This window comes from Coregonus clupeaformis, chromosome 6 (assembly GCF_020615455.1).
Source record: "Coregonus clupeaformis isolate EN_2021a chromosome 6, ASM2061545v1, whole genome shotgun sequence".
Classification (NCBI taxonomy): domain Eukaryota; kingdom Metazoa; phylum Chordata; class Actinopteri; order Salmoniformes; family Salmonidae; genus Coregonus; species Coregonus clupeaformis.
The window spans coordinates 10,367,868-10,390,039 of record NC_059197.1 but is presented as its reverse complement, the minus strand read 5'-3'; the positions used below and the strand labels follow the sequence as shown (position 1 = coordinate 10,390,039).

Here is a 22,172-nt window from a genome sequence, read left to right as displayed (position 1 = left end):
TCTAGCAAACTTCAGACGGGCCTGGACATGTACTGGCTTAAGCAGGGGGACACGTCTGGCACTGCAGGATTTGAGTCCCTGGCGGCGTAGTGTGTTACTGATGGTAGGCTTTGTTACTTTGGTCCCAGCTCTCTGCAGGTCATTCACTAGGTCCCCCCGTGTGGGTCTGGGGTTTTTGCTCACCGTTCTTGTGATAATTTTGACCCCACGGGGTGAGATCTTGCGTGGAGCCCCAGATCGAGGGAGATTATCAGTGGTCTTGTATGTCTTCCATTTCCTAATAATTGCTCCCACAGTTGATTTCTTCAAACCAAGCTGCTTACCTATTGCAGATTCAGTCTTCCCAGCCTGGTGCAGGTCTACAATTTTGTTTCTGGTGTCCTTTGACAGCTCTTTGGTCTTGGCCATAGTGGAGTTTGGAGTGTGACTGTTTGAGGTTGTGGACAGGTGTCTTTTATACTGATAACAAGTTCAAACAGGTGCCATTAATACAGGTAACGAGTGGAGGACAGAGGAGCCTATTAAAGAAGAAGTTACAGGTCTGTGAGAGCCAAAAATCTTGCTTGTTTGTAGGTGACCAAATACTTATTTTCCACCATAATTTGCAAATAAATTCATTAAAAATCCTACAATGTGATTTTCTGAATTGTATATTCATAAGGCTATATTCTGTGTCCTTGCTGGCTTCTCCTCATCTTAATCAACACATCTCGTTCTCTCTCTCTCTGAAACTCTTAGGAGCCCTCCAAACTGCTGTTTTGATCCTCGGTATTGATTTGGAGTCCTCATGCGAAGGCCCGTTTTACCTTGAATCGATAGCGTTAAAATTAGATATAGGCTCTCCATGGTCTAATTGCAAACTTTGATAGATGAATGGTGGTGCACACAGACTGCGTACTATCAGAAACCCAACACACACACACACACACACACACACACACACACAGGAAAGAGCTTCCTCCCTGAGGGGACTTAAATCTCCTGATAACTTACCTTTCTGCTGCGATGGGCCCTAATGATGTTTCATTTGGCAGGTTCCTCTATACTGAGCACAGTCGTGACTATAAAGCACTCGGGGCCAATAGATATCTTTGCTGCACATTTCCATCAACCAGTATAAATGGTTCGACTTGCCTAGTTAAATAAAGGTTAAATAAAATAAAGAAAGAAACAATTCATTGTCAGGCATTCAGTGACTTCAGTGTCTCATTTTGATGTGTGTTATTTAAAAAAATATTTTTTGTTCTTTGCAGTTCCTGTCAACATTGCCACCGGTAGCTCAAGACAAGGCTCCCAGGTAAGGATAATGTTTTTGCGTCATTGCGTCATGGTGCCCCAATTATGCTGATTTGACTCTGACTTTATTTGAGTGCCTGTTGCTAATTTGTGCTTCTCATGTTTCTACCCGGTTCCCTCATCATCCCCTATTAAAGGTTTTGATTTCCTCAGCAACCTGAATCAACCCCAAGCTTTTCTGTTCTCTATCAACCACTTGATCAATGGCCTACGTGTCAAATCACCGCTATCGCTACAAATCCCTTTTTATCTCTTCTCTTTCTCGCCCTCAAGTAGCGGATCTGTTTTTTCTGATTACTGTTGATCTTTCTGTTATTTTCCTATTTTCCTGTTTGTTTTCAATCACCTCTCAATAAATAATGAGGGTGTTCAGTCGCTCTAATTGTTATCGGTGTGAGGGGAACTCTGACAGGAGCTGCTTAGCTTCACACTCTGCTCTGTAATTCTCTCTGTTTACCTCATGTCAGCAGTTTCTGCCTCCCCCCTCTCCGCATCTTCCCCCTTGTGTCCTCCCCCACATACGTTCACAGTTTTTATATCATGTTTTTTCATCTGGCTTTTATCAGTTTAAAGCAGTGCCAGGCAGAGGAAAAAGTCACCAGGCGTAAAAAAACGACAGTGGAATCTAAAGGAGGGAGACCCAGAGACAGCGAGCGGTTGACTCCCGTTTACATTTGCCTCTGCAGCCAACAGACAAACTTTGACCACTGGTTTAAACTTCAAAGGATTTTTATTTGACTCCAAACGTAGTGCTTTGTGAATCCATTTCACTGACCACTTTTCCATCCATAGTTTTTATGTGAGTAAAGTCCTACCATATAAAACAAAATCACGACAGCTGTGATGGAAACAGGAAGTTTCGGTACAATTTGATAAATGCCAATGGATAATTTGTTCGTTCGACATGCTGGGATCATGTTGTGTCGGTAAAATTAATTATGGGGGAAATTGAGGTGGAAACACCTTAATGCGTATACAGTGGGGAAAAAAAGTATTTAGTCAGCCACCAATTGTGCAAGTTCTCCCACTTAAAAAGATGAGAGAGGCCTGTAATTTTCATCATAGGTACATGTCAACTATGACAGACAAGATGAGAAAAAAAAATCCAGAAAATAACATTGTAGGATTTTTTATGAATTTATTTGCAAATTATGGTGGAAAATAAGTATTTGGTCAATAACAAAAGTTTCTCAATACTTTGTTATATACCCCTTGTTGGCAATGACACAGGTCAAATGTTTTTCTCCATGCAGATCTCCATGCAGATCTCCTCTAGAGCAGTGATGTTTTGGGGCTGTCGCTGGGCAACACGGACTTTCAACTCAATCCAAAGATTTTCTATGGGGTTGAGATCTGGAGACTGGCTAGGCCACTCCAGGACCTTGAAATGCTTCTTACGAAGCCACTCCTTCGTTGCCCGGGAGGTGTGTTTGGGATCATTGTCATGCTAAAAGACCCAGCCACGTTTCATCTTCAATGCCCTTGCTGATGGAAGGAGGTTTTCACTCAAAATCTCACGATACATGGCCCCATTCATTCTTTCCTTTACACGGATCAGTCGTCCTGGTCCCTTTGCAGAAAAAACAGCCCCAAAGCATGAAGTTTCCACCCCCATGCTTCACAGTAGGTATGGTGTTCTTTGGATGCAACTCAGCATTCTTTGTCCTCCAAACACGATGAGTTGAGTTTTTACCAAAAAGTTCTATTTTGGTTTCATCTGACCATATGACATTCTCCCAATCCTCTTCTGGATCATCCAAATGCACTCTAGCAAACTTCAGACGGGCCTGGACATGTACTGGCTTAAGCAGGGGGACACGTCTGGCAATGCAGGATTTGAGTCCCTGGCGGCGTAGTGTGTTACTGATGGTAGGCTTTGTTACTTTGGTCCCAGCTCTCTGCAGGTCATTCACTAGGTCCCCCCGTGTGGTTCTGGGATTTTTGCTCTCCGTTCTTGTGATCATTTTGACCCCACGGGGTGAGATCTTGCGTGGAGCCCCAGATCGAGGGAGATTATCAGTGGTTTTGTATGTCTTCCATTTCCTAATAATTGCTCCCACAGTTGATATTCTTCAAACCAAGCTGCTTACCTATTGCAGATTCAGTCTTCCCAGCCTGGTGCAGGTCTACAATTTTGTTTCTGGTGTCCTTTGACAGCTCTTTGGTCTTGACCATAGTGGAGTTTGGAGTGTGACTGTTTGAGGTTGTGGACAGGTGTCTTTTATACTGATAACAAGTTCAAACAGGTGCCATTAATACAGGTAACGAGTGGAGGACAGAGGAGCCTCTTAAAGAAGAAGTTACAGGTCTGTGAGAGCCAGAAATCTTGCTTGTTTGTACGTGACCAAATACTTATTTTCCACCATAATTTGCAAATAAATTCATAAAAAATCCTACAATGTGATTTTCTGGATTTTTTTTTCTCAATTTGTCTGTCATAGTTGACGTGTACCTATGATGAAAATGACAGGCCTCTCTCATCTTTTTAAGTGGGAGAACTTGCACAATTGGTGGCTGACTAAATACTTTTTTTCCCCACTGTAAATTGATATATACTGTACAAAAATATAAACGCAACATGCAACAATTCCAGGAATCCTTGCTACATGGGGCCATGCATTATCATGCTAAAACATGAGGTGATGGCGGCGGTATCTCTGTGCATTTAAATTGCCATCGATAAAATGCATTTGTGTTCGTTGTCCGTAGCTCATGCCTGCCCATACCATAACCCCACCGCCACCATGGGGCACTCTGTTCACAACGTTGACATCAGCAAACCGCTCGCCCACACAATGCCATACACGTGGTCTGCGGTTTATTACAGACAGAAATACTCCTCAGTTTAATCAGCTGTCCGGGTGGCTGGTCTCAGCTGTCGGGGTGGCTGGCATGGTTACATGTGGTCTGCAGTTGTGAGGCCGGTTGGACGTACTGCCAAATTCTCTAAAACAACGTTGGAGGCGGCTTATGGTAGAGAAATTAACATTCAATTCTCTGGCCACAGCTATGGTGGACATTCCTGCAATCAGCATGCCAATTGCACGCTCCCTGAAAACTTGAGACATCTGTGGCATTGTGTTGTGTGACAAAACTGCACATTTTAGAGTGGTTTTTTATTGTCCCAAGGTACACCTGTATAATGATCATGCTGTTTAATATGCCACACCTGTCAGGTGGATAGATTATCTTGGCAAAGGAGAATTGCTCACTAACAGGGATGTAAACACATTTCTGCACAACATTTGAGAGAAGTAAGCTTTTTGTGCTTATTATTCTTTTTGTGGATATTTTATTTCAGCTCATGAAACATGGGACCAACACTTTACATGTTGCGTTTATATTTTTTTCAGTGTAATAACCATCATATCGAAATAAACTTGAAGTCATGCAATTATATGGTGTGTGGTCCTCCCGCTATGAAAATGCCGTTTATTAGGCTACAGATGAAATAAGTTATGAGGAACTTCACGGGGTGATGAAAGTGCCTGGTGATTTTGATGCTGCTTTCCAATACATTTCAAGGGTCTTATTCTGGTGACATGATCGATGCTTGACTGCCGTTTGACAAATACAAATATTCTCGCTATTATCCATAATAATCTCATCATGTACATTTTTACATTTTAGTCATTTAGCAGACGCTCTTATCCAGAGCGACTTACAGGAGCAATTAGGGTTAAGTGCCTTGCTCAAGGGCACATCGACAGATTGTTCACCTAGTCGGCTCGGGGATTAGAACCAGCGACCTTTCGGTTACTGGCACAACGCTCTTAACCACTCTTAACCACTAAGCTACCTACCGCCCCCCTAGACTAGTTTACCCACACTGTATCTGCAAGCTATTGTCTAGAGCGCAGGTGCCAAGACCAGAGTAGGCACATTTGCTATTTAACGCAACAGTTTTTGTGACAAAACTATCGGTAGAGTTGAAAATGCGATGGAAGCACATTGAACTTTAGATTTTTATTCAGTACATGAAAACTTAAGCGAAAATGAAAATGTTATGTGCTCTATGTCATCACGCACATTTTCTTCATGCAGATTTTTTTATATTCGCATGAATATCTGTCGGCAATTGGATGGAAACCTAGCTACTGATGTATTTCCATTCCTGTGCATCCAACTTTCATCTATTTTTGAAGCGTGCACGCACATGCGTATTAGGGTTGAGTTATATTACGATAGCATCGTCTATTGACGATAATTGACAGTCATCGTTGATGTGACAGATGATGGTTTAGCCTATTTTGAACTTGACTGGCACTGTCAGTAAAGAACGGCTTCGGATAGTGCACAGCAGGAGACATTCCAAGTAGTCTATTCCTATTTGCGAGGGATGTGCATCTCTCCTTACAAGCACGATTCGATACGCATCTAGATACATGGTCTCCGATACAATAAAGAAACTATACTTTTAGTTTGAAATGATTCGGTGCGATTCGATTATTGGAACGAATCGATACGATTCGGTACGACACGATTCGATGCACTAACAGTTTTTGCATGAACACATTAATTTTCCTTTCTAAATTAATATCTGATACTGATGGAGCTGAGAAGCTGAGCTGGCTCTGTCTGAGCTGACTTCTCTGAGTGGCCCTGTGTGTGTGTGTGTGTGTGTGTGTGTGTGTGTGTGTGTGTGTGTGTGTGTGTGTGTGTGTGTGTGTGTGTGTGTGTGTGTGTGTGTGTGTGTGTGTGTGTGTGTGTGTGTGTGTGTGTGTGTGTGTGTGTGTGTGTGTGTGTGTGTGTGTGTGTGTGTGTGTGTGTGTGTGTGTGTGTGTGTGTGAATTATGTAGTGTGTGTGAATTATGTAGTGTGTGTGTGTGTGTGTGAATTATGTAGTGTGTGTGAATTATGTAGTGTGTGTGTGAATTATGTAGTGTGTGTGTGTGTGTGTGAATTATGTAGTGTGTGTGTGTGTGTGAATTATGTAGTGTGTGACCTGAGCCATAGGGCAGACTGAGCATCTACCAATATCAGAAATCCTTATCACACATTGATTAACTTGTCATATAGCAGATTACAATGTTTTGAGCTAGTAATATGTCAATATTTATCTTTAGAAATGAGCTATGACATACACTGAGTGTACAAAACATTAGGAACACCTTCTCTTTCCATGACAGACTGACCAGGTGAATCCAGGTGAAAGATATGATCCCTTATTGTTGAGTACACTCAGTGTACATAGCCAATTAATATAACACAGCTTTGGATTTCACCCCCGTCTCAAATGCTGATCTCTTTTCCCATTCAGACCAATGATTGCAGTCCTTGGTATGGAATTACACCTTTACCCTGTTCATGTAAAAAGTACCAAATGAACTGACTGTTTAAAGCAAAACTACCAGAAATACAGTACCAGTCAAAAGTTTGGACACACCTACTCATTCCAGGGTTTTTCTATATTTTTACTATTTTCTACATTGTGCAACAATAGTGAAGAGATCAAAACTATGAAATAACACATATGGAATCATGTAGTAACCAAAGAAGTGTTAAACAAATCAAAATATATTTAATTTTTTAGTTTCTTCAAAGTAGCCACCCTTTGCCTTGATGACAGCTTTGCACGCTCTTGGCATTCTCTCAACCAGCTTTGAGGTAGTCACATGGAATGCATTTAAATTAACAGTTGTGCCTTGTTAAAGGTTAATTTGTGGAATTTATTTCCTTAATGTGTTTGAACCAGTCAGTTGTGTTGTGACAATGTAGAGGTGGTATACAGAAGATAGCCCTATTTGGTAAAAGACCAAGTCCATATTATGGCAAGAACAGCTCAAATAAGCAAAGAGAAACGACATTCCATCATTACTTTAAGACATTTAGGTCAGTCAATCCGGAAAATTCCAAGAAGTTTCTTCAAGTACAGTCACAAAAACCATAAAGCGCTATGATGAAAATGGCTCTCATGAGGACCGCCACAGGAAAGGAAGACCCAGAGTTACCTCTGCTGCAGAGGATAAGTTCATTAGAGTTAGCTGCACCTCAGATTGCAGCCCAAATAAATGCTTCACAGAGTTCAAGTAACAGACACATCTCAACATCAACTGTTCAGAGGAGACTGTGTGAATCAGGCCTTCATGGTCGAATTGCTGCAAAGAAACCACTACTAAAGGACACCAATAAGAAGAATAAGACTTGCTTGGGCCAAGAAACACGAGCAATGGACATTAGACCGGTGGAAATCTGTCCTTTGGTCTGATGAGTCCAAATTTTAGATTTTTGGTTCCAACCGCCGTGTCTTTGTGAGACCAAAGGTGAACGGATGATCTCCGCGTGTGTGGTTCCCACCGTGAAGCATGGAGGATGAGGTGGGATGGTGTCGGGGTGCTTTGTTGGTGACACTGTCTGTGATTTATTTAGAATTCAAGGCACACTTAACCAGCATGGCTACCACAGCATTCTGCAGCGATACGCCATCCCATCTGGTTTGCGCTTAGTGGGACTATCATTTGTTTTTCAACAGGACAATGACCCAACACACCTCCAGGCTGTGTAAGGGTTATTTGACCAAGAAGGAGAGTGATGGAGTGCTGCATCAGATGACTTGGCCTCCACAATCACCCGACCTCAACCCAATTGAGATGGTTTGGGATGATTTGGACCGCAGAGTGAAGGAAAAGCAGCCAACAAGTGCTCAGCATATGTGGGAACTCCTTCAAGACTGTTGGAAAAGCATTCCAGGTGAAGCTGGTTGAGAGAATGCCAAGAGTGTGCAAAGCTGTCATCAAGGCAAAGGGTGGCTACTTTGAAGAATCTAAAATATATTTTGATTTGTTTAACACTTTTGGTTCCTACATGATTCCATGTGTTATTTCATAGTTTTGATGACTTCAGTATTATTCTACAATGTAGAAAATATTAAAAAATAAAGAAAAACCCTTGAATGAGTAGGTGTGTCCAAACTTTTGACTGATACTGTATATAGTACGGTGAACCTGGCAATCGAAAAGCCCCAATCAGCGGTTAGATGTGCAATCAGCAAGATGTGCGTTGTGTCTACTCCTGTCGCCTACACAACTCCACCGGTAAAACACTATTTTCTACAGCGGATTTGGTAACAATAACCCAGCAATTTGTCAATCAATTAATAATGTTTATGATTTAATATTGCGAAAGTCATTTTACAAACATCTGAATGCTGAATAAGCCGTGCAGATGTAGCCTAGGAATATCAGAACAGGGATAGGGTAGGCCTACCTCTCATTGGCGCAATCAGCTGTGTCTCCTGCACTGTGTGCACAGTTGTTAGTGTTGAATAGCCAGCTAGCTAACATAGCATCCCTCTCTGTTTGAGCCGGGTGTTTGAGTACGCTAAACTAGCTAGCTGCATTCGCTAGCTAAGTGAAAGTGATAAAAATACTACAGAATATAGCTAGCTCTCTCTCTCTCTTGCTTCTCCTTAATTTTTAAATAAATACATTTGTTCAAATCTATTCAACTATTGTCTTTCTCTCTCTTTGAGTGAAATACTCACCACATTTTATGCACTGCGGTGCTAGCTAGCTGTAGCTTTATACTTTCAGTACTAGTTTCACTGTCTGATCCTTTGATTGGGTGGACAACATGTCAGTTCATACTGCAAGAGCTCTGATAGGTTGGAGGACATCCTCCGGTAGTTGTCATAATTACTGTGTAAGTTTATGGAAGGGGGTGAGAACCATGAGCTTCCTAGGTTTTGTATTCAAGTCAATGTACCCAGAGGAGGACGGAAACTAGCTGTCCTCCGGCTACATCATGGCGCTAACCTACAGAGTGCTGTTGAGGCTACTGTAGACCTTCATTGCAAAACAGTGTGTTTTTAATCAATTATTTGGTGACGTGAATATATTTAGTATAGTTATCTAAAAATGATAACTTTTTAAATTTTTCACTATTTTTATTTTTATGAAACTAACTGAGATGGATGTTCCTCCCCTTCCTCCTCTGAGGAGCCTCCACTGATATACATACAGAAAACAATAGAGGGATGTAGGCTAGACAGAGCGGATAATTTCACCAAAGCAGCGCAAAAAAAAAGACAACAGAAAATAGTTTCTCTCTCTCTCCCTCCCTCTCTCTCTCTCGTCAGACAGATGCATGGGCCTTATAGCCTAAACCTATTAATTTGTTTTATAACGGGCACTCTTCAACTATCGTGTCTAGCTGTTTTCCCTTCTCTCTCCATTCGATATAAAAATTACATGAGTACGCTTTCATTGTTTTATGCATTGCTTTCTCCCGATCAAACAATGAATTAATGTTATGGAGTTCCATCTGAAAATGTTATTTGAATAGCCTAAAAATGTAAGGTAACCTAATAATGAGAGAGAACAAACAATATCAATAGCCTATAGAAAAATAGAATGACCAGTTGAATCAAGTTTAAGCTTATTAAGAAGTAAATGATCCGTGCGTGTTCGAAAGATCCAACAATGTGAGGTTGATCTTCCTACTAGGCCCATCATAAAAGCTTCAAGACAAGTTAAAGTTATGAACTGTATCCTATTTCCCAAATATTAAAATAGCCTAAGAAGTAGTTGTCCTAAATGTGCCGCTTTCAAAAAGAACAAGAATGAAAGTCGGAGTCTATAGGTGTAAAGGCACAGCTTTATGAGAGATAGAAAAAACAATAGACCTATTAAGAAATGAGGAATTATTATCCAGTTCTGAAGATAGCCCATGATTTATAACTCACTATGGTAAGACAGCCTGTTCCTCATCAGTTGACTGTGACTCCATTATGTGTGCGACACACACACACACACACGATTAATCCTAGTCATTGACTAAAAATAAACTCCAATGGAGAATCTCAGTTGAACATGCTTCTTAATCTGTGTCCGAGATATTTTCCATTGGGTCGATGGTCTTCCCAAAACTTTTCAAAACATTGTTTATGACATGGTAATTCTCAGCAATTTCACTTATTTTTCACGGCCCTTATTTAGCTAAATTCTTGATTGTTGTTAGACATTGAAAACACTCTATATGAGTTCTCACTTGCACTGAGAAATAGGTGCTTTAGAATTGTATGGTTTCAGCGCTCTCCTAACACGCTAATACACTTTGGCAATTTGTCCCTTTTCTGTGTAAAAATTACAAATTGCTTTTTTAATATCCATACATCGTATTTTTAAAATCCCCACTCCAATTACATAATTTCTTGCCCCAGGTGAGTGGTGGTTTCAGATTGAACATGGGTGGGTGAGAAACATCCATCCCTACTCCAAGATCTGAAGGAAGAAAGTAGGGGTTGAAAGAGTCCTATGGGCCCTGCTCAAAAGTAGTGCACTACATAGGGAATAGGGTGCCATTTGGGATATACCCTAGGTCTTAGAATCAGCAGGTGTCCTTAATTGGATAGCACTTATTAACCAGGCTCTGGAAGACGTGGCTGTCAGCTGACTCGCCACTAACCCCAATTTAAATAATATTGAAATATACAACTACTTTCTCTCCAAGCCTCTCCAAGATGTAATGCCCCTGATCTTTCTCAACCCCTGTAACCCCCATTTTATATATAGATGGCAATAGATGTATTATAGATGTGTAGTATGTATGAAATGTATAGGCTGCATCCCAGAATGGCACTCTATTCCCATAGTGCACTACTTTTGACCCCTATGGGCCCGTAGTAGGGATAGAGTTCCATTTGGGATGCAGATATAGCCTCTGATCCCTCTCCAGCCCTGTCTGTGCCATGGGTGAGAGCTATGCAGATAAATGTTCCCATGTCGACAGACACTGCAGATGAACAGACTAGAGTCAATCAGTCCTACATGGTGCTGCTAGCCAAGTTTTGAGGCTAACATTTGTATTTGTATTTATTATGGATCCCCGTTAGCTGCTGCCAAGGCAACAGCTACTCTTCCTGGGGTCCAGCAAAATTAAGGCAGTTATACATTTATACATTTACATTTACGTCATTTAGCAGACGCTCTTATCCAGAGCGACTTACAAATTGGTGCATTCACCTTATAGCCAGTGGGATAACCACTTTACAATATGTTATTTTTTATTTTTTTGGGGGGGTGGGGTAAGGGGGGGTAGAAGGATTACTTTATCCTATCCCAGGTATTCCTTAAAGAGGTGGGGTTTCAAGTGTCTCTGGAAGGTGGTGAGTGACTCCACTGTCCTTGCGTCGTGAGGGAGCTTGTTCCACCATTGGGGTGCCAGAGCAGCGAACAGTTTTGACTGGGCTGAGCGGGAACTGTGCTTCCGCAGAGGTAGGGGGGCCAGCAGGCCAGAGGTGGATGAACGCAATGCCCTCGTTTGGGTGTAGGGACTGATCAGAGCCTGAAGGTACGGAGGTGCCGTTCCCCTCACAGCTCCGTAGGCAAGCACCATGGTCTTGTAGCAGATGCGAGCTTCAACTGGAAGCCAGTGGAGTGTGCGGAGGAGCGGGGTGACGTGAGAGAACTTGGGAAGGTTGAACACCAGACGGGCTGCGCATTCTGGATGAGTTGTAGGGGTTTAATGGCACAGGCAGGGAGCCCAGCCAACAGCGAGTTGCAGTAATCCAGACGGGAGATGACAAGTGCCTGGATTAGGACCTGTGCCGCTTCCTGTGTAAGGCAGGGTCGTACTCTCCGAATGTTGTAGAGCATGAACCTACAGGATCGGGTCACCGCCTTGATGTTAGCGGAAAACGACAGGGTGTTGTCCAGGGTCACGCCAAGGCTCTTTGCACTCTGGGAGGAGGACACAACGGAGTTGTCAACCGTGATGGCGAGATCATGGAACGGGCAGTCCTTCCCCGGGAGGAAGAGCAGCTCCGTCTTGCCGAGGTTCAGCTTGAGGTGGCGATCCGTAATCCACACTGATATGTCTGCCAGACATGCAGAGATGCGATTCGCCACCTGGTTATCAGAAGGGGGAAAGGAGAAGATGAGTTGTGTGTCGTCTGCGTAGCAATGATAGGAGAGGCCATGTGAGGATATGACAGAGCCAAGTGATTTGGTGTATAGCGAGAATAGGAGAGGGCCTAGAACTGAGCCCTGGGGGACACCAGTGGTGAGAGCACGTGGTGCGGAGACAGATTCTCGCCACGCCACTTTGTAGGAGCGACATGTCAGGTAGGATGCAATCCAGGAGTGAGCCGCGCCGTAGATGCCCAACTCGGAGAGGGTGGAGAGGAGGATCTGATGGTTCACAGTATCAAAGGCAGCAGACAGGTCTAGAAGGACAAGAGCAGAGGAGAGAGAGTTAGCTTTAGCAGTGCGGAGAGCCTCCGTGACACAGAGAAGAGCAGTCTCAGTTGAATGACCAGTCTTGAAACCTGAATGGTTTGGATCAAGAAGGTCATTCTGCGAGAGATAGCAAGAGAGTTGGCTAAAGACGGCACGCTCAAGAATTTTGGAGAGAAAAGAAAGAAGGGATACTGGTCTGTAGTTGTTGACATCGGAGGGATCGAGTGTAGTTTTTTTTGAGAAGGGGTGCAACTCTCGCTCTCTTGAAGACGGAAGGGACAAAGCCAGCGGTCAAGGATGAGTTGATGAGCGAGGTGAGGTAAGGGAGAAGGTCTCCGGAAATGGTCTGGAGAAGAGAGGAGGGGATAGGGTCAAGCGGGCAGGTTGTTGGGCGGCCGGCCGTCACAAGTCGCAAGATTTTATCTGGAGAGAGAGGGGAGAAAGAAGTCAAAGCATAGGGTAGGGCAGTGTGAGCAGGACCAGCAGTATCATTTGACTTAACAAACGAGGATCGGATGTCGTCAACCTTATTTTCAAAATGGTTGACGAAGTCATCCACAGAGAGGGGGGATTCAGCAGGGAGGAGAAGGTGGCAAAGAGCTTCCTAGGGTTAGAGGCAGATGCGTGGAATTTAGCGTGGTAGAAAGTGGCTTTAGCAGCAGAAACAGAGGAAGAAAATGTAGAGAGGAGGGAGTGAAAAGATGCCAGGTCCGCAGGGAGTCTAGTTTTCCTCCATTTCCGCTCGGCTGCCCGGAGCCCTGTTCTGTGAGCTCGCAATGAGTCGTCAAGCCACGGAGCAGGAGGGGAGGACCGAGCCGGCCGGGAGGATAGGGGACATAGAGAGTCAAATGATGCAGAAAGGGAGGAGAGGAGGGTGGAGGAGGCAGAATCAGGAGATTGGAGGGAGAAGGATTGAGCAGAGGGAAGAGATGGATGGATGGAAGAGGACAGAGTAGCGGGAGAGAGAGAGCGAAGGTTGCGAAGGCGCATTATCATCTGAGTAGAGGCAGATTGAGTAGTGTTGGAGGAGAGCGAGAGAGAAAAGGATACAAAGTAGTGGTCGGAGACATCGAGGGGAGTTGCAGTGAGATTAGTAGAAGAACAGCATCTAGTAAAGATGAGGTCAAGCGTATTGCCTGCCTTGTGAGTAGGGGGGGACGGTGAGAGGGTGAGGTCAAAAGAGGAGAGGAGTGGAAAGAAGGAGGCAGAGAGAAATGAGTCAAAGTTAGACGTAGGGAGGTTAAAGTCACCCAGAACTGTGAGCGGTGAGCCATCCTCAGGAAAGGAACTTATCAAGGCATCAAGCTCATTGATGAACTCTCCAAGGGAACCTGGAGGGCAATAAATGATAAGGATGTTAAGCTTGAATGGGCTAGTGACTGTGACAGCATGGAATTCAAATGAGGAGATAGACAGATGGGTCAGGTGAAAAAGAGAGAATGTCAACTTGGGAGAGATGAGGATTCCTGTGCCATCACCCCGGTGACCAGATGCTCTCGGGGTATGCGAGAACACATGGTCAGACGAGGAGAGAGCAGTAGGAGTAGCAGTGTTTTCAGTGGTAATCCATGTTTCTGTCAGCGCCAAGAAGTCGAGGGACTGGAGGGTAGCATAGGCTGAGATGAACTCTGCCTTGTTGGCCACAGTTATACACAATATATTCATAACAGACTCTACTACCACATACAGTGGGGAAAAAAAGTATTTAGTCAGCCACCAATTGTGCAAGTTCTCCCACTTAAAAAGATGAGAGAGGCCTGTAATTTTCATCATAGGTACACGTCAACTATGACAGACAAAATGAGAAAAAAAAATCCAGAAAATCACATTGTAGTATTTTTTATGAATTTATTTGCAAATTATGGTGGAAAATAAGTATTTGGTCAATAACAAAAGTTTCTCAATACTTTGTTATATACCCTTTGTTGGCAATGACACAGGTCAAACGTTTTCTGTAAGTCTTCACAAGGTTTTCACACACTGTTGCTGGTATTTTGGCCCATTCCTCCATGCAGATCTCCTCTAGAGCAGTGAGGTTTTGGGGCTGTCGCTGGGCAACACAGACTTTCAACTCCCTCCAAAGATTTTCTATGGGGTTGAGATCAGGAGACTGGCTAGGCCACTCCAGGACCTTGAAATGCTTCTTACGAAGCCACTCCTTCATTGCCCGGGCGGTGTGTTTGGGATCATTGTCATGCTGAAAGACCCAGCCACGTTTCATCTTCAATGCCCTTGCTGATGGAAGGAGGTTTTCACTCAAAATCTCACGATACATGGCCCCATTCATTCGTTCCTTTACACGGATCAGTCGTCCTGGTCCCTTTGCAGAAAAACAGCCCCAAAGCATGATGTTTCCACCCCCATACTTCACAGTAGGTATGGTGTTCTTTGGATGCAACTCAGCATTCTTTGTCCTCCAAACACGACGAGTTGAGTTTTTACCAAAAAGTTCTATTTTGGTTTCATCTGACCATATGACATTCTCCCAATCCTCTTCTGGATCATCCAAATGCACTCTAGCAAACTTCAGACAGGCCTGGACATGTACTGGCTTAAGCAGGCGGACACGTCTTGCACTGCAGGATTTGAGACCCTGGCGGCGTAGTGTGTTACTGATGGTAGGTTTTGTTACTTTGGTCCCAGCACTCTGCAGGTCATTCACTAGGTCCCCCCGTGTGGTTCTGGGATTTTTGCTCACCGTTCTTGTGATCATTTTGACCCTACGGGGTGAGATCTTGCGTGGAGCCCCAGATCGAGGGAGATTATCAGTGGTCTTGTATGTCTTCCATTTCCTAATAATTGCTCCCACAGTTGATTTCTTCAAACCAAGCTGCTTACCTATTGCAGATTCAGTCTTCCCAGCCTGGTGCAGGTCTACAATTTTGTTTCTGGTGTCCTTTGTCAGCTCTTTGGTCTTGGCCATAGTGGAGTTTGGAGTGTGACTGTTTGAGGTTGTGGACATGTGTCTTTTATACTGATAACAAGTTCAAACAGATGCCATTAATACAGGTAACGAGTGGAGGACAGAGGAGCCTCTTAAAGAAGAAGTTACAGGTCTGTGAGAGCCAGAAATCTTGCTTGTTTGTAGGTGACCAAATACTTATTTTCCACCATAATTTGCTAATAAATTCATAAAAAATCCTACAATGTGATTTTCTGGATTTTTTTTTCTCAATTTGTCTTTCATAGTTGACGTGTACCTATGATGAAAATTACAGGCCTCTCTCATCTTTTTAAGTGGGAGAACTTGCACAAATAGTGGCTGACTAAATACTTTTTTTCCCCACTGTATCTATAACACAAAATCCATGTGTACATGTGTGTATGTTATCGTGTGTTTGTATGCATGTGTCTATGTTTGTGTTGCTTCACAGTCCTGCTGTTCCATAAGGTGTATTTGTATCTGTTTTTTAAATCTAATATTACTGCTGGCATGAGTTACAGTGGGGAAAAAAAGTATTTAGTCAGCCACCAATTGTGCAAGTTCTCCCACTTAAAAAGATGAGAGGCCTGTAATTTTCATCATAGGTACACGTCAACTATGACAGACATTTTTAATGAATTTATTTGCAAATTATGGTGGAAAATAAGTATTTGGGCAATAACAAAAGTTTCTCAATAATTAGTTATATACCCTTTGTTGGCAATGACAAAGGTCAAACGTTTTCTGTAAGTCTTCACAAGGTTTTCACACACTGTTGCTGGTATTTTGGCCCATTCCTCCATGCAGATCTCCTCTAGAGCAGTGATGTTTTGGGGCTGTCGCTGGGCAACACGGACTTTCAACTCCCTCCAAAGATTTTCTATGGGGTTGAGATCTGGAGACTGGCTAGGCCACTCCAGGACCTTGAAATGCTTCTTACGAAGCCACTCCTTCGTTGCCCGGGCGGTGTGTTTGGGATCATTGTCATGCTGAAAGACCCAGCCACGTTTCATCTTCAATGCCCTTGCTGATGGAAGGAGGTTTTCACTCAAAATCTCACGATACATGGCCCCATTCATTCTTTCCTTTACACGGATCAGTCGTCCTGGTCCCTTTGCAGAAAAACAGCCCCAAAGCATGATGTTTCCACCCCCCATGCTTCACAATAGGTATGGTGTTCTTTGGATGCAACTCAGCATTCTTTGTCCTCCAAACACGACTGAGTTGAGTTTTTACCAAAAAGTTATATTTTGGTTTCATCTGACCATATGACATTCTCCCAATCCTCTTCTGGATCATCCAAATGCACTCTAGCAAACTTCAGACGGGCCTGGACATGTACTGGCTTAAGCAGGGGTACACGTCTGGCACTGCAGGATTTGAGTCCCTGGCGGCGTAGTGTGTTACTGATGGTAGGCTTTGTTACTTTGGTCCCAGCTCTCTGCAGGTCATTCACTAGGTCCCCCCGTGTGGTTCTGGGATTTTTGCTCACCGTTCTTGTGATCATTTTGACCCCACGGGGTGAGATCTTGCGTGGAGCCCCAGATCGAGGGAGATTATCAGTGGTCTTGTATGTCTTCCATTTCCTAATAATTGCTCCCACAGTTGATTTCTTCAAACCAAGCTGCTTACCTATTGCAGATTCAGTCTTCCCAGCCAGGTGCAGGTCTACAATTTTGTTTCTGGTGTACTTTGACAGCTCTTTGGTCTTGGCCATAGTGGAGTTTGGAGTGTGACTGTTTGAGGTTGTGGACAGGTATCTTTTATACTGATAACAAGGTCAAACAGGTGCCATTAATACAGGTAATGAGTGGAGGACAGAGGAGCCTCTTAAAGAAGAAGTTACAGGTCTGTGAGAGCCAGAAATCTTGCTTGTTTGTAGGTGACCAAATACTTATTTTCCACCATAATTTGCAAATAAATTCATTAAAAATCCTACAATGTGATTTTCTGGATTTTCTTCTTCTCAATTTGTCTGTCATAGTTGACGTGTACCTATGATGAAAATTACAGGCCTCTCTCATCTTTTTAAGTGGGAGAACTTGCACAATTGGTGGCTGACTAAATAAATTTTTTCCCCACTGTACTTGATGTGGAATAGAGTTCCATGCAGTCATGGCTCTATGTAGTACTGTGCGCCTCCCATAGTCTGTTCTGGACATGGGGACTGTGAAGAGACCTCTGGTGGCATGTCTTGTGGGGTATGCATGGGTGTCTGAGCTGTGTGCCAGTAGTTCAAACAGACAGCTTGGTGCATTCAAGATGTCAATACCTCTCACAAATACAAGTAGTGATGGTCAATCTCTCCTCCACTTTGAGCCAGGAGAGATTGACATGCATATTATTCATGTTAGCTCTCTGTGTACATCCAAGGGCCAGCCGTGATGCCCTGTTCTGAGTCAATTGCAATTTTCCTAAGTCCCTCTTTGTGGCACCTGACCACACGACTGAACAGTAGTCCAGTCTAGGGCCTGTAGGACCTGCCTTGATAGTGCTGTTAAGAATGCAGAGCAGCGCCTTATTATAGACAGACCTCTCCCCATCCTAGCTACTGTGGTATCAATATGTTTTGACCATGACAGTTTACAATCCAGGGTTACTCCAAGCAATTTAGTCTCCTCAACTTGCTCAATTTCCACATTCATTACAATATTTAGTTGAGGTTTTACTTTGGCTTTACTTTACGGAATTTAAAAATACAATGCTTGTCTTTCATAATTTGGTCAGATATATTTGGATGTGTAGTGTCAGCGTTTGTTGCTGGCATGTCATGCTTAAGTTTGCTAATCTTGCCAATGAAATAATAATTAAGTAGTTGGCAATATCAGTGGGTTTTGTGATGAATGAGCCATCTGATTCAATTAATGATGGAGCGGAGTTTGCCTTTTTGCCCAAGATTTCTTTGAAAGTGCTCCAAATCTTTTTACTATCATTCTTTGTCATTTATCTTCGTTTAATAGGGTAGTTTCTTCTTCTTTTTATTCAGTTTAGTCACATGATTTCTCAATTTGCAGTACGTTTGCCAATCGGTTGTACAGCTAGACCTATTTTCCATCTCTTTTGCCTCATCCCTCTCAACCATTCCATTTTTAAAATCCTCATCAATCCAAGGGGATTTAACAGGTTTTACAGTCATTTTCTTAATGGGTGCATGTTTATTAGTAACTGGGATAAGCAATTTCATAAATGTGTCAAGTGCAGCGTCTGGTTGCTCGTAATTACACACCACAGACCAACAAATATTATTCACATTAGCAACATAGGAATTACTACAAAACGTATTGTATGACCTTTTATACACAATATTAGGCCCAGCCTTTGGAACTTAGGTTTTCCTAGATATTTTTTTTACATTTTAGTCATTTAGCAGACACTCTTATCCAGAGCGACTTACAGTTAGTGAGTGCATACATTTTCATACTGCCCCCCCATGGGAAATGAACCCACAGCCCTGGCGTTGCAAGCGCCATGCTCTACCAACTGAGCTACCATATGGCTACTATATTGTGATCACGACATCCGATGGATTTGGATACTGCTTTCAAGTAAAGATATAATCACTACGTGTTGATGATTTCATTTCTGTACTCTTTGTAACTACTCTGGTAGGTTGATTGATAACCTGAACCAGGTTGCAGGCACTAGTTACAATTTGAAGCTTTCTCTTGAGTGGGCAGCCTGATGAAAGCCAGTCGATATTTAAATCACCCAGAAAGTATACCTCTCTATTGATATCACATATATTATCAAGCATTTCACACATGTTATCTAGATGCTGACTGTTAGCACTTGGTGGTCTATAGCAGCTTCCTACCAGAATGGGCTTTAGGTGAGGCAGGTGAACCTGTAGCCATATTACTTCAACAGTATTTAACATGAGATCCTCTCTAAGCTTTACAGGAATGTGGTTCTGAATATGGACCGCAACACTGCCCCCGTTGGCATTTCTGTCTTTTCTGTAAATGTTAACTGTATCATCAAAGGTATTATCTAAGTGAGTTTCAGAGATTGTCAGAATATGAATGCCATCTGTTACTAGCAAATTATTGATTTCATGAACCTTGTTTCTTAATGTGTTAATGTGGGCTATTTTTAACACTTTTCTGGGATGCTTGATAATTTTTATTGCTTTACTGGGAAGCTTAGCAGAGGTAGACATACTCTGGTAATTTTTTTTTGTGCAGGGTGAGCTGCACACAATGGACTTCCTACTGGGGCACACCACCTCAGTGCTAACAGTATAACTCTGGTTCATAGGCATATGATTACTGCATACAATAGCTGCAGTATCAGCAGAGGCATTCCGGGCAGTAAGGGGAAAATAAATTAGGTTATTTACATTGTGTCTTCTAACGCCCCTAGGATAATGTATATTTGCTGAATCATTATGGCAACTCAGCGACACAATGGTAGGGATTAAATGAGCTGGACTTGGGTCATTGATAAGTCATTGTCTCAACGCAGCCTTATAATGCTGTGAAAGGATCCAGGAACCCAAATGATTTGGGTGGATACCATCCTCCTTATAATACGATCTTTGTTTCCAGAAGGTATCAAAATTGTCAATAAATGTTACACCCACAGAGCTGCAATAGTCTCGTAGCCAGTTATGGAGGGCTAAAGGTCTGCGGAACCATGCGATGGGTGTCAGAGTTACAGACAACCAGTCAGCCTCCATCTCTCTCTCTCTCTCTATGTCTCTCTCTGTCTCTCTCTGTATCTTCACTGCAATTGCCAACAGTCTCAATCCTCCCCCACTCGATGGATAACCACTCCAGGGGAGAGAGCGAGACAGTCAAGGAAGAAATGTTTTACTGAGAGATTCATCTAAACCTACGAGATGGGTTGAGTGGTATGGACTCAGTGTAATGTGTTTTTAACACCACCGGGTTCCAGGGCCTGTCCTATCAGATAGGATTACTGGACCAGGCCCAGACAGACAGACGCTGGCTCCAGACGCTGAGAAAAAGAGCAAAAGAGAGCCGATCGGCTCGAGCTCTGTGAGCTGAGAACAATCCATCTCTGTGATAATGGCCAGAATTCTGCTGGATTTGACAACAGTGCTCTCTGCCCTCTCTGTCCATCAAATAATTTACTGTGAGAGAGATTTGCACGCCAGTGTTATGCCAGCCCGCCTGTATGAGGTCTGCAGAGAGGTGCACTCCTGGAATGTGCTCTGAATGGACCGGCGTTTCTTGGCATTAACAATGCCATTCAGATAGCAACTGCACATCGCCTTGATTCAGCAATACTCTGTCTGCAGACTTTGTGCTAAACGCCTGCTTGGGGGTGAATGACCCCCCACACTTTTACTAAAACCAAGCAAAGGGATTTTCAAATAGCTTAATTGCTTTTCCGCAATAACAGAGACCATTCTAAAGCCTGACTATTTACAGCTCTCATAGTGACTGGAGTGTATTCTCAGGGCTGGGAGGGCCAAGGTTGTCTGTTAAATAAGCCCTTAGATCGCAATATCTAGTAAGCTAACATATGGAATTGTTTTAAGATGGTCATAAAATGTATAATTTAGCCATTTGATTTTGAATTTTTGGATTTTTGGTCACGTTATTCGTGGCACATTTTACCCTCTATGCACTGTTGGCAATTTTTACTGCCCGGTACTGGGTTACCTGCAGACAACTTCCCTGAAGCTTGTGTGCGTCGCAGAGCAGTCAACCGACACCTACAGTTGAAGTCGGAAGTTTACATACAAATACATGTAAACTCAGTTTTTCACAATTCCTGACATTTAGTCCTAGTAAAGATTCCCTGTTTTACGTCAGTTAGAGCACCACTTTATTTTAAGAATGTGAAATGTCAGAATAATAGTAGAGAGAATTATTTATTTCAGCTTTTATTTCTTTCATCACATTCCCAGTGGGTCAGAAGTTAATTTACACTCAAATAGTATTTGGTAGCATTGCCTTTAAATTGTTTAACTTGGGTCAAACGTTTCGGCTAGCCTTCCACAAGCTTCCCACAATAAGTTGGGTGAATTTTGGCCCATTCCTCCTGACAGAGCTGGTGTAACTGAGTCAGGTTTGTAGGCCTCCTTGCTCGCACATGCTTTTTCAGTTCTGCCCACAAATTTTCTATAGGATTGAGGTCAGGGCTTTGTGATGGACACTCCAATACCTTGACTTTGTTGTCCTTAAGCCATTTTGCCAAAACTTTAGAAGTATGCTTGGGGTCAAGACCCATTTGTGACCAAGCTTTAACTTCCTGACTGATGTCTTGAGATGTTGCTTCAATATATCCACATAATTTTCCTTCCTCATGATGCCATCTATTTTGTGAAGTGCACCAGTCCCTCCTGCAGCAAAGCACCCCCACAGCATGATGCTGCCACTTCCGTGATTCACGGTTGGGATGGTGTTCTTCGGCTTGCAAGCTTCCCCTTTTTCCTCCAAACATAACGATGGTCATTATGGCCAAACAGTTCTATTTTTGTTTCATCAGACCAGAGGACATTTCTCCAAAAAGTCCGATCTTTGTGCAGTTGCAAACCGTAGTCTGGCTTTTTTATGGCGGTTTTGGAGCAGTGGCTTCTTCTAGCTGAGCGGCCTTTCAGGTTATGTCGATATAGGACTCGTTTTCCTATGGATATAGATACTTTTGTACCTGTTTCCTCCAGCATCTTCACAAGGTCCTTTGCTGTTGTTCTGGGATTGATTTGCACTTTTCGCACCAAAGTACGTTCATCTCTAGGAGACAGAATGCGTCTCCTTCCTGACCGGTATGACGGCTGCGTGGTCCCATGGTGTTTATACTTGCGT

The 22,172-nt window shown here is 43.1% G+C and overlaps 1 protein-coding gene across 1 annotated transcript in view; it reads left to right on the top strand.

The window, feature by feature from the left end:
- LOC121568431 (beta-1,3-glucosyltransferase) overlaps positions 1-22,172 on the top strand; it is a 136,904-nt gene that overhangs the window by 24,053 nt on the left and 90,679 nt on the right. The window contains exon 3 of the mRNA XM_041878970.2: positions 1,254-1,297. Within this exon, the coding sequence (XP_041734904.2) occupies positions 1,254-1,297 (44 nt within the window). The remainder of the gene's footprint in view (positions 1-1,253; positions 1,298-22,172) is intronic.